This window comes from Orbicella faveolata, unplaced genomic scaffold (genome assembly GCF_042242905.1).
Source record: "Orbicella faveolata isolate gen_17 unplaced genomic scaffold, um_ofav_v1 contig_24, whole genome shotgun sequence".
Classification (NCBI taxonomy): Eukaryota; Metazoa; Cnidaria; class Anthozoa; order Scleractinia; family Merulinidae; genus Orbicella; species Orbicella faveolata.
Window position 1 is genome coordinate 18,515,248 of NW_028301552.1, and position 10,907 is coordinate 18,526,154.

Here is a 10,907-nt window from a genome sequence, read left to right on the forward strand (position 1 = left end):
AGGTTGAATACCTTTTCCTCCATGCCGTTTCAACCTCACGAACCGTGTCTCTGTTCCATTCTTCCACTTCCATGAAGCTCTTCCAGTACTCTGTCTCCTCTCTCAAAGATTCTATGTTCTCCTGGAGCCCCTGGGTATCTGGTTTAGTTTCTTCAGCAGAGTCTAAAATCTTTGCAATCTGCAAATTCAACGCGAGACGGTCCGTGATGGTCAGGAATAGGTCATACGTCATTACTTGAAGTTTTAAAAAAGATTTTCATCCCTTACTAAATTTCAAGTACGACAACCTTGTTTGTTTGTGGGCCAGCTGCTGAACATGATAGCACCATAGACAGCACTCACGTCGCTGCAGCGGATATGCCTTCAAATTAGATATCCTGGTGTTAGTGGGTGACAGAGAAACACCGGCGACTAAAATTCCCATGCTAAATACTTTAGCGGCAAAATCGTTCACAGGAGCACATTAAGACATAAAGTGCTGTATTGTCGTGCCCATAAAACCCACCTGTCCAGCAGAAACCATTAGCACTTACGATAATAATGAAATAACACATTACACAGATGAATGCTGTATTGTGGCTATACCTGCTCCAAAACGGCTAAGGAAAAACCGCTGACAAGCTGTCCGGCAAAACGTTCAGGCATGGCAGCCCATGAAATCGGTGAATGGTCTTCCATGCCTCACTTATATTCACAGCAGGTTTCTTCAGACTCCTTATTTTATCACTATGATGAGTTCCATTTTTCTCTTTTCAAACATAAAATGTACACCGTATTCCTCTTGTTAGTCGTACAGTACAATCCTCGGACATAAACTAACAAGTTTCCCAATCAGAAAGGCTCTACTTGTACCATAATTGGGCTTGAAACTATTTTGTATAAAGTACATGTAGATGAAGCCGATACATCACAGCACAGAAGATGAAAAAAAGTGGGCAAAATTCGAGGTCCCAGTTGAACACACGCATCGTCAAGTTATGCCGGCTCTGTCTGGGAATTAGGCCTGTGCCATAAATATATCTAATCCGTGTCGGAATTTGCGCTCTAAGAAGGTGAACACAAGTACATGCGTACTGCATTCCATCACAATTCTGGTTGTTTAGCCCACGATGACACACGTAATTAAGAAGGGCAAGAGTGGATATTGGACACACATTGGTCACCCCTAATCCATGTACAAACGAATCGCATTGAATTATATTCTAAAAGCAGTTTGGTTTCTATTGGAAACGTTACCAGCTTAAGAGGTTTCAGCGTGGTTTACTTCTAAGGTCATGTCATAATGGAAGACCACACGAACCTATAAACATCAAAACGTTAATGGGTCTATTGGCAAGAAATTCAAAAGCTCCTATTATACTGTTGATCCTCCCTAAACGTACTTGGAATAATGACGATTTTAGCGGCAATAACAACACGGCCACATCAATTGGTTGTGTTTACCAAACGACACAAAGGTGGCAAGAGAGCCGAGACTCAGTGGCAAAGAATTGCGCCATCCAATAACACATTTCACTACATTATATGGGCAAAACAAAATTTGTGTTTTTAAAATAATATTTAAAATAATATTTTCGGAGCTTTGCGGTCCATAGCGGATGATTCCAGTCCAGACACACAACGTTCAAAGGAGTTGAGCCAAAATATTTGCATTTGAATGTGTATGTAATTCATCTAATGGCTTTTATAATCAAACTCTCTGTCATTCATGCTTTTTGAGTGTCTTTCCAATACACCCTCATAAAACGTAGTTAGTCGGGTCTAAATCTCTTAAAAATGTATATTTAGGTAAAGCCTAACCGTGAGCTATAGATGCAAGACACAAAGCTACGGGGTTTTTTTTTTTTCTCCCTGTTTTGCGCAGTCCAATGAATCACTGGGAATACTAGTGGCACGCAGTAGTTACTTAGCAGGGCTTATGGCTTACACAATGAATACGGTCTAATATTGTGTCAATAGCTTGAGTCATGCTGTGGTTTGCGATGAAGAAATTGGTAACAAGTTATGAAAAAAAACGTTAGAATGACCACAGGAATATCCGACGTCGTTGATGACAGTGGAACCCTGCATTACGGACACCTACTTATTTCGGACAGTTTTCATTGTCCCGACGAAAAGCTAAGCTCATATACTTTCTCTTACAATAGCCCGCTTTTTAGGGGCAACGGCAAGGAGGTACAAAGTTAACCTCTATTTTAGGACGCTGCATATCTTCAATGTACATTTTCATTTGTTACGATCTGTGCCCTGCAACAAAATGAAAGTTTACTTTTGGTTTAAAGGTCAGTGAAACTTCTAATATAAGTCAGTCGCGTTTCAGACTATATAGAGGACATCACCTTTGAGTGCGAGTTATTCAAATTATTTGTATAATAAGTGTAACGTTTTTTCGTTTAAACTCAAATTAGACACAAGGAATTGAACATCAGCTTTTTGGTGTCCGTGTGAACCAGATTCAGGGTGTCAAAGATTTCTTGAAAACGAGATGTTTGAGATGAGGTAAACGTAACCATCAGTATTGAGCATGGTGCAACTTGCAAAATGCTGAAGTAGTGGTTCAGTAACTTCCAGTTTTGGAAGACAGTATCTACGAGTTCGGAATATGGATTGATTCATCTGACTGAATGACTTACTGACTGACAGACTGAAAAATGGCACTTGTTAGAGACGGATTGACGGAGTGACTGGTTCATCTAGTGTTCAAATTTCAATAGGTAAATACGGTAGATTTTAGGTAAAGGGTAAAAGATAAACCAGACGTTTCTAAGGGTCATTCCCATCCCTTTTATCTTCTCAAGGTAACTCGAGACCGTCCACGTTCTTGTTTATAGCCATTTTTAAAGTCATATCTTCACTGATTGATCTATTCGCTCAGCTTTTCATTATTCAACGTCATATTCTATAACCTTGATAAATGAAAAATAAGATAGGTTGTGAGAAAGATGGTTTCGATTCAAAAACTGACGGCTGCTGCAGCGTATGTGAAGACCATGAATATGAACAAAATGCAAATGACAAGATTATTACTTGTAAGCACACGCAATTATTTGCATTGTGGGTGACCCTCACACAAAATTTATGACAATAGGCGAATACCATTTTAGGTTTTGTTATTTCTTTTTAAGGAAGGTGTCCTCCATTGATTGAGGGTTATCCCCCAGCTAAAGTAACTGATACGTTATTATAATTATTATTATTAATATTATATTATTATTGAAAGGTAAAAATTACTTCATATTTTAACAGAAAACTGCACTGTTATTCTGGCATGCATTAATGACGAAAAGCAGCTCTTTCGGTAGTTAGCACCTTGGTAGTTTTCAATCAAATTAAAACCCCTACGATGAAGCATACACAGTTTTCTCCGTTACTCCTTCTTATATACTCCATACATGAGGAAGCACCACTAGAATTTATTTCATGTATTTTAGCAATGTTTTTTTTTTTTTGTTTTTTTTTTTTTTTCATTTCTCTGCCGAGTGTGCTTTATCGTAGGAAGTGATTTCACCTTACTGATTGACGACAACACAACGTACCAATTCAGTGTGTCGAGATTACGTAATAAGGCTGTGACGCTGTTAATATTTACTTAAAACTGACAAGAGAAAAAGAAGAGATCTTTTTGTACACGATCAAATCGAACGAGCGAGTAATGAAAAATGTATATCGAGAAGTGATTAGCGTTGAGCTTGATGTAAGCTTGTATCGAGAAATTTGATCACATCATTAAAGCAATTTACAACACAAGTAAAAAAAAAGTATTTATCGGTATCTGTTAGATACTGCGATTGACTCCATGATATGGTATGGCACAATTACCGTGTCTGCCCAATTTGTATTTTGCATTTTGTGTCTGAGAGGAATATTCTAATCCAGTTTTCACCCTGAGGCCACAAAGCCCGGTCACGAAAGTACCTATAGAAAAACCGTCAATCATATCTGAACAAATTGCCTGTAATCAAGGCAACCACAAATGTCTTCCAAACAGTGCATATGTACTTACAGTAAAGCAAGAAAAGTGGGGTCGTCGATTCCTTTGTTCTCATTATTAAGTCCAGAGATCTTTGAAGATAAGATTTGAGGACGCTGACTTCAAAGAGCTTAATTTCAAACCCTCCCCCTCCTTCTCCGCCTCTCAACTCAATATCGTGGCGCATTTGATTGCTTACGCACTGTGCAGATCATTTTACTCATCTCATCTCAGCTAAGGCAACAATAAGGGGAACAATAACATTGCAAAAGGTTCGAATCGTACCAAGACGAAAGAACCACCACCACCAACAACAAAAGTAAAAAACACACGCGGGACTCACGGCCAGAAATAAATCCACGCCAAATTGATAGGCGCCATCCCAACTGCCCTGATTATGCAGAATAACTAAAAAATATGCAAATCTGTCAGGACATGCACATAGCAATTGCACATAGCAGTTAACTGCAGTAGTCATTGCAACTGTCAGTTATTAAGGTCCACCAGATAGCTATCCCAAGCAAGTGTCGCTACTATATCGAAAACAACGACGTCCGAACTTTGGAATTCTGCCATAATTAAGGAAATAAAATCAGAACGCTCTAAAGGTAAGGACAGTTTAGTACCAGAATTCATATACTATCGTGTCCTTCATATCCTCGACACATTCACAGGCGAACGCAAAACTCCTTAGGTGTAAGTTTTAAAGATGGTAGACTCTAAAGTGAGGGTAACTTTATCTCACGAAATCATGTAAGGAACGTACCTTATCAAGTCGACGTTGACTGTGCTATCAGTAAAAGCTAGTCGACTACTAAAGTGCGGCACTTCATACTGTTCACCACCATTCAAACTCCCAAGTGCTAAGTATCGTCACTTTAGCGTGATAAATAATAATTCAGTTCCCACCGCTGAAGAACGTATAAAATACTCCAAGGCCTCCTATAAGGAAGTTACCTTGATATACATTGACATAAGCAAGACAACTAGGAGCCAAAGTGTCTCTTCGGAAGCCGACAGTTTTGTTTTTTGACAATCAATTTTACCACATGATTTACCATTTCTATGTTATGATTTTAAACACAGATCACATTAAACTGTTTGTCGCCCCTAGTTTACAGACTAGACAAAAACAATATTTTAATTTCATGTGCCGTTTTCGGCGCTTAGGATTTTTGAAGCCGTTTAATTATAGTCAGCATTAGTACGCATTGACCACTAGAGGGAAGCAGTGAATTCAGAATATTAGCAGCGTATAAATACTTAAGTGTGAAAAAAGGCAAATTTTAAATACAAATTTTTGAGATGTTTAAAAGCAGCTCAGTAGGTGATGATGTTTGATTTGTACTTAAAAAAAAGTTGAAATTTCAGTATGAAGTTCACTGTGGTCTGCAATAAAATAATCGGTTTGAATCTGAACTGAATGCTTTTTATTTTCATCGCATTTTCTCTTTGACAAGAGAAATCTAAAAAAGAGAATGCAGTCAACGGGTTTTAGAATAATTAGATTTCAGAAAGTTGAAAAAGTAAGGGAAATTCGGATATGAAAAAAAACGCATCCATCAAATGCGATAACCAGCATGAAGGCGCCGCACGACTTAAGAAATCAAAGTTAATATTCAGCCAATAGAATGGAGTGTTGAGATGAATAATACAATATTAATATGAAAATAAAAAGGTAGACAAAATTCAACACAAAGCAAGTTATTAAATATTCTTCTAGCAATTCCTTTTCTTTAGCATGGATATTCCAGCTACGAGTGTGAAAAAATAAGGCCAGAAAAACAAAATGGAGAGCGTAAACTGAAACCTTTGTATTCTTCCAAGTATTTCCTTCTTCTTGTTTTTTTTTTTTTTTTTGTAAATAGTATTTGTCGATCCACGAAGAAAGACAATATCAATACTGCCGCTAGACTAGCAACTGAAAGTCTAATATTTACTTCTGCAGTTCAGTCTGAAAAATTGTGTAAAATGCTTGTTTTAGGCTGGGTTGCATAGCGGTCTCAATACGGAATTTCACTAACAACCCAGGCTCGATTTTTGAAAAAATACCAGAGAAAGATCAAACATGTATCTACTACATGTGATTCTTCAGTACGCCATTCTTAACGGTTAAGTTCGTTTCTACACAAATTTTCAGATCCACTTTGGATAAATATAATATTTAGACCTTACCTTAGAATACGATAAAACTCCATGGTCTATAAGAGCCGTCCTTATGTCTAAAACTCACTGACATGGCATCGTTAAGTCTTCTCTATAGCATCGTTTGCTGAGTCGATTCGAACAAGGAAAAAAATAGCAAGGGATAATCTGTATGCCTTGGATAAATTAAACTCAATATGTACGTCACTAATGCTGCAGGATGTTTATTTATGTTTTAGAAAACGAGGGCGTTTAATGGATGGTTTTTACCGCAAGAACGACAATAAAGACAAGACGCTATGAAGGGTCTAAAATAGCCAGCCATCTTCATTTCATCCAGCGTTGTTCTTCAGCATTAACTTGTTCGTCTCTTTAAACTTTAAGCTCTTCAGCATTGTTAGGTCATAAATAATCCCAGATTTGACGCTTGACAGACCAAATAACTTCCTTATCAATAGCAAATTTTGCATCACGGGAAACTCTTTTATTTTTAATGTTCATTTATGTACTCAAAACCGAAATGGTTTTCAGTTCATAATTTCCCGTCGATTGTTACAAATAAAATAGTGTATATCGATCGTTAAAATTATAAAAATGATAAGTGGAGTGGCTAAAGCTCTTGCTGCGCTTAAGTAAGTTAATTCAATATTTATAGTTCGATAAATTTCAAAGTACAATAAAAATATGCAAATAGTAAATGTTGCTAGAGGGAATACACCCACATTCAGACAGCTGTAACTGAGAATTCTAAACTTATCCACACAGATATGCAGAGTACATAAATTAAAGAGATTTAAAACGCTGTTGTGAATACTGCAGTTCGACTTTACGACCTGGCAGCTGATCGAAGAGAATATTATTTGTGAATTTATCAATTTTGGAGTTATTTCAGAAAATCAGTGTCACAGCGAATTGCAATCATTATTCGCTGTATCTTTTATGGATGCTCATAAATTCTACATCTTCACCTTGAAGATAATGATAAATTGGCAAAAAACGTATTCTGCGGAGATCAGTATTTCAGCTAGTTCAATGAAAAGCCCAGAACTGCCCGAGGTTGATCCTAGAGGATTTTCTGTCCCCTTAACCAAAGTTAATGAAAACGCGAGCCCGAGTCTTATCTCGTTTCCGCGACCTCTTGGTGGCGCGTTACATTTTCCCGTACAACCTCGCTCGGGTCAGTCGCGTTAATGTGCAACGATTACCTTTCCAGCACTTTCCAGGTCTTAGGTTTTGATAGGTCATTACAACCACTCCTTATCAGATAAAGCTACAATCACGGTATCAAAAAACGGCCCAATCATTAGTTAACACGTTATCATTTTCGTGATCCAATAGGTTAACATAGCAACGGTATTATCGATTAAAAACACCTTTAATTCGAGCTCTAACTGCTAATAGCTCAAGAGCGAGCTCGGTGACCCCCAGTTTTTTTTTTTCTTTTTTCTTTTCTTTTTTTTTTTTTTTTATGGAATTTTGATTAACAGGGTAAGGTGCAAGTTTTGGCAAAGTTGAAAAAAACTTGTAAATGGGGATCAGAGTCTTAGAAATTGCTGGGAACTGTTGCCGCCTACCTTAACAGAATACCAAACTATTGTTCCAATATAGTCTCTCGCCCTAACTACAAACAGCAGTACAATTTCAGCACCAACAGTCGTTAATTCACTAACAATACCAGTAACAGTTTTTACAAGTCACATGTCATCGGGCCTTTGCCAGTTCTCCTTCATGCTCAACCGACAGCATCGATAATTGTATCTCAGTTTGTCCTCAGACGCGGACTTCCTTTCTAAGTAAAATCTCTGCAAAAGCTCGTTCTCGTTGCACTTGACATAATGCCTGGAGAGTTCTCTGATCGTGCCGCTTGCCTGATCTTTCCAGTCTGTTGTAGTATCTCGACAGATCGCTCGACTGTCCAAAACACGCAGGTGAATATCATCCATGACTTCGTTTTCTTTCTTAAGTGCATCTAGGAGACCCTTTTGACAAACACACCGATGCAAAATTAATCCGGCACCCCTTCTCATTTCTCATCCCTAGAATTTGGCAGATTTTGACAACAAACCTTGTGCTGGGAATGCTTGTCGGAAAATTTGCGTTAACCCCCTAGAGGAGATTAATTTTAGCCAACGTAAAGTTTTTTTTTACTCTCGAAAATTTTTTAACACTATAAAACAAACACATAAATAGATCTAACAAAGATAAACATTACCATCAGTTTCCTTGTATAACGAAATTTTAAAGATTTCACGCCAAACAAACGGTATGACGGCGAGTGTTTATTCCTTTGCGTTCAACCCTTTAAAAGATACCTTGATGGGTAAAACTCATTTAAGCATTGGCGTTCTGTTCAGGACCACCTAAATGAGACCTGCACTCCATTATATAAGCTATATAGGTAGAGCGGTTTTTGTCTGAAATAGTGTTTGGTTTGCGCACACTTGTCTAGGAATAAGAGAGAGCCTAAATAGCCTAAATCTGGGTCAGATCTGCAGTTAGGTGGAGAAAACGTGAGGCCAACGAGTCGCGAAGCAATGTTTTGACCACCGTGAAGGCTTTTTATTTTAACTCCCGTGAAAGAAAGAAGAGGGAAAACCACTAAGACCAGGGTAATACCGCCAAGACCTCAGGGCAGCATACGGGCTGATATTCTCCCTCGCACTTTGATAATAGGATAAATGAGAAATGAAAGGTGTTACTCACCTTCTGCCACGTCTCTTGATGGTCCACTTCACGCACCAGATTATCTAGTGAGGCGAGCTGCAAGCTCTCTTTCGCCTTATCAGTGTCAAAAGTAATTTTCCCCTCAAGATCATCTTTCTCGTAATCCTCACCCTTAAGTTTTAAATAAAACTTGATGGCCTCGATCCGATTTTTCTGTTTCTGCATGATTGCCAGCTGTGCTGAGATTTTTGTCTGCATTTGGGACATCTTCGACTCGTACATTTTAAGACCGAGTACAATGTCATCGTCGTCAAGTGCACGCTGGGAACGAGAAAAGAGAGCTTGAAAACAGAAACGGCATCGATGATGCGAATACAGCCGCCTCTTATGACCTGCCACGATGCTGAATACAAGTGGGATCTTTCTTTAATCTTTAATCATTATTTATACGCGGTAAAAATTCATCAGGTACAATAAATTCCAATAAAATGTCTAAGATCCTGAACTTAAAATTCTAATCCTCATATTATATTAACTTACAACAATATTCTACCTATAAACCTGATTTCCATAAACGCCGTGTGTTTAAAAATTACGACAGAGAAAGCGTTTAAATTGATCATGTATAACAAGACAAATGAAATTTGGATTTGTTAGTTTGAATAAGGCACTTTCAGCACTCTCCCGATAGGAAATTCCCTTTGGTAGACCTAACAAAAGTGTTAAGGGTAAAACCAGTTTCGGTCAGAAATATAACAGATGTTGCCCGGTAAAAGCCAAACGGCAAGGATAAAATGAAGCCATTTAGCTAGACTACTGACTGCCCCTCTCCCAACCACAAGCCTTTCCGGGGGGCGGCGGGCGGGGGGGATGTCAGCTAATTGTATGCGGTACGATGTGACCTCGCGCATCTTCCACAGTACAGAGCAACAAACGGAACCACAGTCATGAAGACATGAAAGCATAATGTTAAAACAAAATCACGATAAAAGTGAAACTCTTCTGGTGATACCCTTTTCTTCTAATCCCAAAAAGTCTCTTGTTGTGGCTCTTCACTACTTGGCTAAATTTTGCTTAAAATGTTACTAATAATATTACACTGGCGCCAATCATTTCCATTTGTCTGAATATACACGTATGAGTGGCAAATTTCTTTGCATAGTATCTCAAGTCAACAATAAACTTATCTTACCTTCAGACGAACCTTCTCTCGTGTCAGGCCGCAGTTGCAGACGAGAAGAAACTCCAAGAACACAAACAAGCTGAGGACTATACGTGACACCGCCATAATGGAGCGCGCCATCACACAAAGACTGTCTTGTTCTGCATCACTTGATCCCTGTGTTGGTCATTGGACACCACAGAAAATATAATCCTGAGGTCGACAAGTGAGGGACTCCTGGATCATGGAATGAAAATCATCCATTTGTATTGGGCTTGTATAAACTGATAATTGTTCTTGAACACCGAACATGACAAGTACCCGTAGCCATTTCCACGCTTTGGATTGAACCCAGCTTTATCACCCCAAGGTAAGAGAACGACGCTGAATGAAAGAAGTCGGCGGGGAAAAAAGAGACGGCCAGGCCAGTAAGAGCATCTTCTCGTTTCATTCTTCCGGCTTTTCACAAGCCCGGCGTTTTTTCTGTAAACTACACAAAAGATGAGAGCAACGACATTTATGGCAGCACTAGATCAAAATGACTTTGTTTCTGGATCTGAGATCTGGAAATTGCGCATAGCCCGCAGAACCGGCGGATTATTGAGTGTTGAGTGGCACTCCGCAAATTTATTTTCACTCCGAACCCTTGGAGCCTCGAATCTGTTGTTTGTTGTTCGAATCTTGACTACGATTACGATCCTTTGCGGTTTGGCTGCAATGAGACGAGCTAGTACGCTTCTGTACAAATTCTTTGATTTGTATCCTACCATACTGGCATGAACAAATATATCTCACTGTAAATTGAGCAAATCAGAGAAAGAACGAGATGTCCTCATTCAGAATCTCATAATAATCCATCGGTTGCGATCGATGCCTTTCCTCATGGAATCCTTAAATGATTCGTCCGTTCCATTCCTAAAATTACAAAAGGTTCGATCTGTCATCGGCTTTGCAATGAAGATTTAT

General features: G+C 38.7%; 2 protein-coding genes and 1 long non-coding RNA gene across 5 annotated transcripts in view; 1 reads left to right on the forward strand and 2 right to left on the reverse strand.

The window, feature by feature from the left end:
- The window catches only part of LOC110057378 (uncharacterized), a 38,286-nt gene extending 31,924 nt beyond the window's left edge, over positions 1 to 6,362 (reverse strand). Inside the window, exons 1-3 of one of the 3 annotated variants that reach the window (XM_089291151.1) lie at positions 506 to 606; positions 288 to 361; positions 12 to 178 (exon numbers count right to left, since the gene is read on the reverse strand). In XM_089291151.1, coding sequence (XP_089147277.1) covers positions 12 to 178; positions 288 to 329 — 209 coding nt within the window. In that variant the 5' untranslated portion in view covers positions 330 to 361; positions 506 to 606. Of the gene's footprint in view, positions 1 to 11; positions 179 to 287; positions 362 to 505; positions 1,232 to 4,736 lie in introns of those variants that run through there. The other 2 variants (XM_089291152.1, XM_089291150.1) reach the window with 2 other exon arrangements.
- Positions 4,433 to 6,721, forward strand: LOC149110736 (uncharacterized). The gene is made up of 2 exons (XR_016207792.1): positions 4,433 to 4,578; positions 6,355 to 6,721. It is a non-coding gene; the product is annotated as an uncharacterized LOC149110736 (long non-coding RNA).
- Positions 6,578 to 10,240, reverse strand: LOC149110737 (uncharacterized). The gene is made up of 3 exons (XM_089291241.1): positions 9,972 to 10,240; positions 8,819 to 9,100; positions 6,578 to 8,094 (listed from the first exon to the last, which is right to left on the reverse strand). Exons 1-3 carry the CDS (start codon positions 10,080 to 10,082, stop codon positions 7,810 to 7,812), a joined length of 678 nt encoding a protein of 225 aa, XP_089147367.1. The 5' UTR covers positions 10,083 to 10,240; the 3' UTR covers positions 6,578 to 7,809.
- Positions 10,241 to 10,907: the final 667 nt, after the last annotated feature.

Coding starts and splice junctions, on each gene's coding strand:
- LOC149110737 (XM_089291241.1), bottom strand. CDS start 10,082: ATGGCGCGCTCCATTATGGCGGTGTCACGTATAGTCCTCAGCTTGTTT. Junction 9,101..9,971: donor GAGAGAAGGTTCGTCTGAAG/GTAAGATAAGTT, acceptor TCTCGTTCCCAG/CGTGCACTTGACGACGATGA. Junction 8,095..8,818: donor ATCAAGAGACGTGGCAGAAG/GTGAGTAACACC, acceptor GTTTGTCAAAAG/GGTCTCCTAGATGCACTTAA.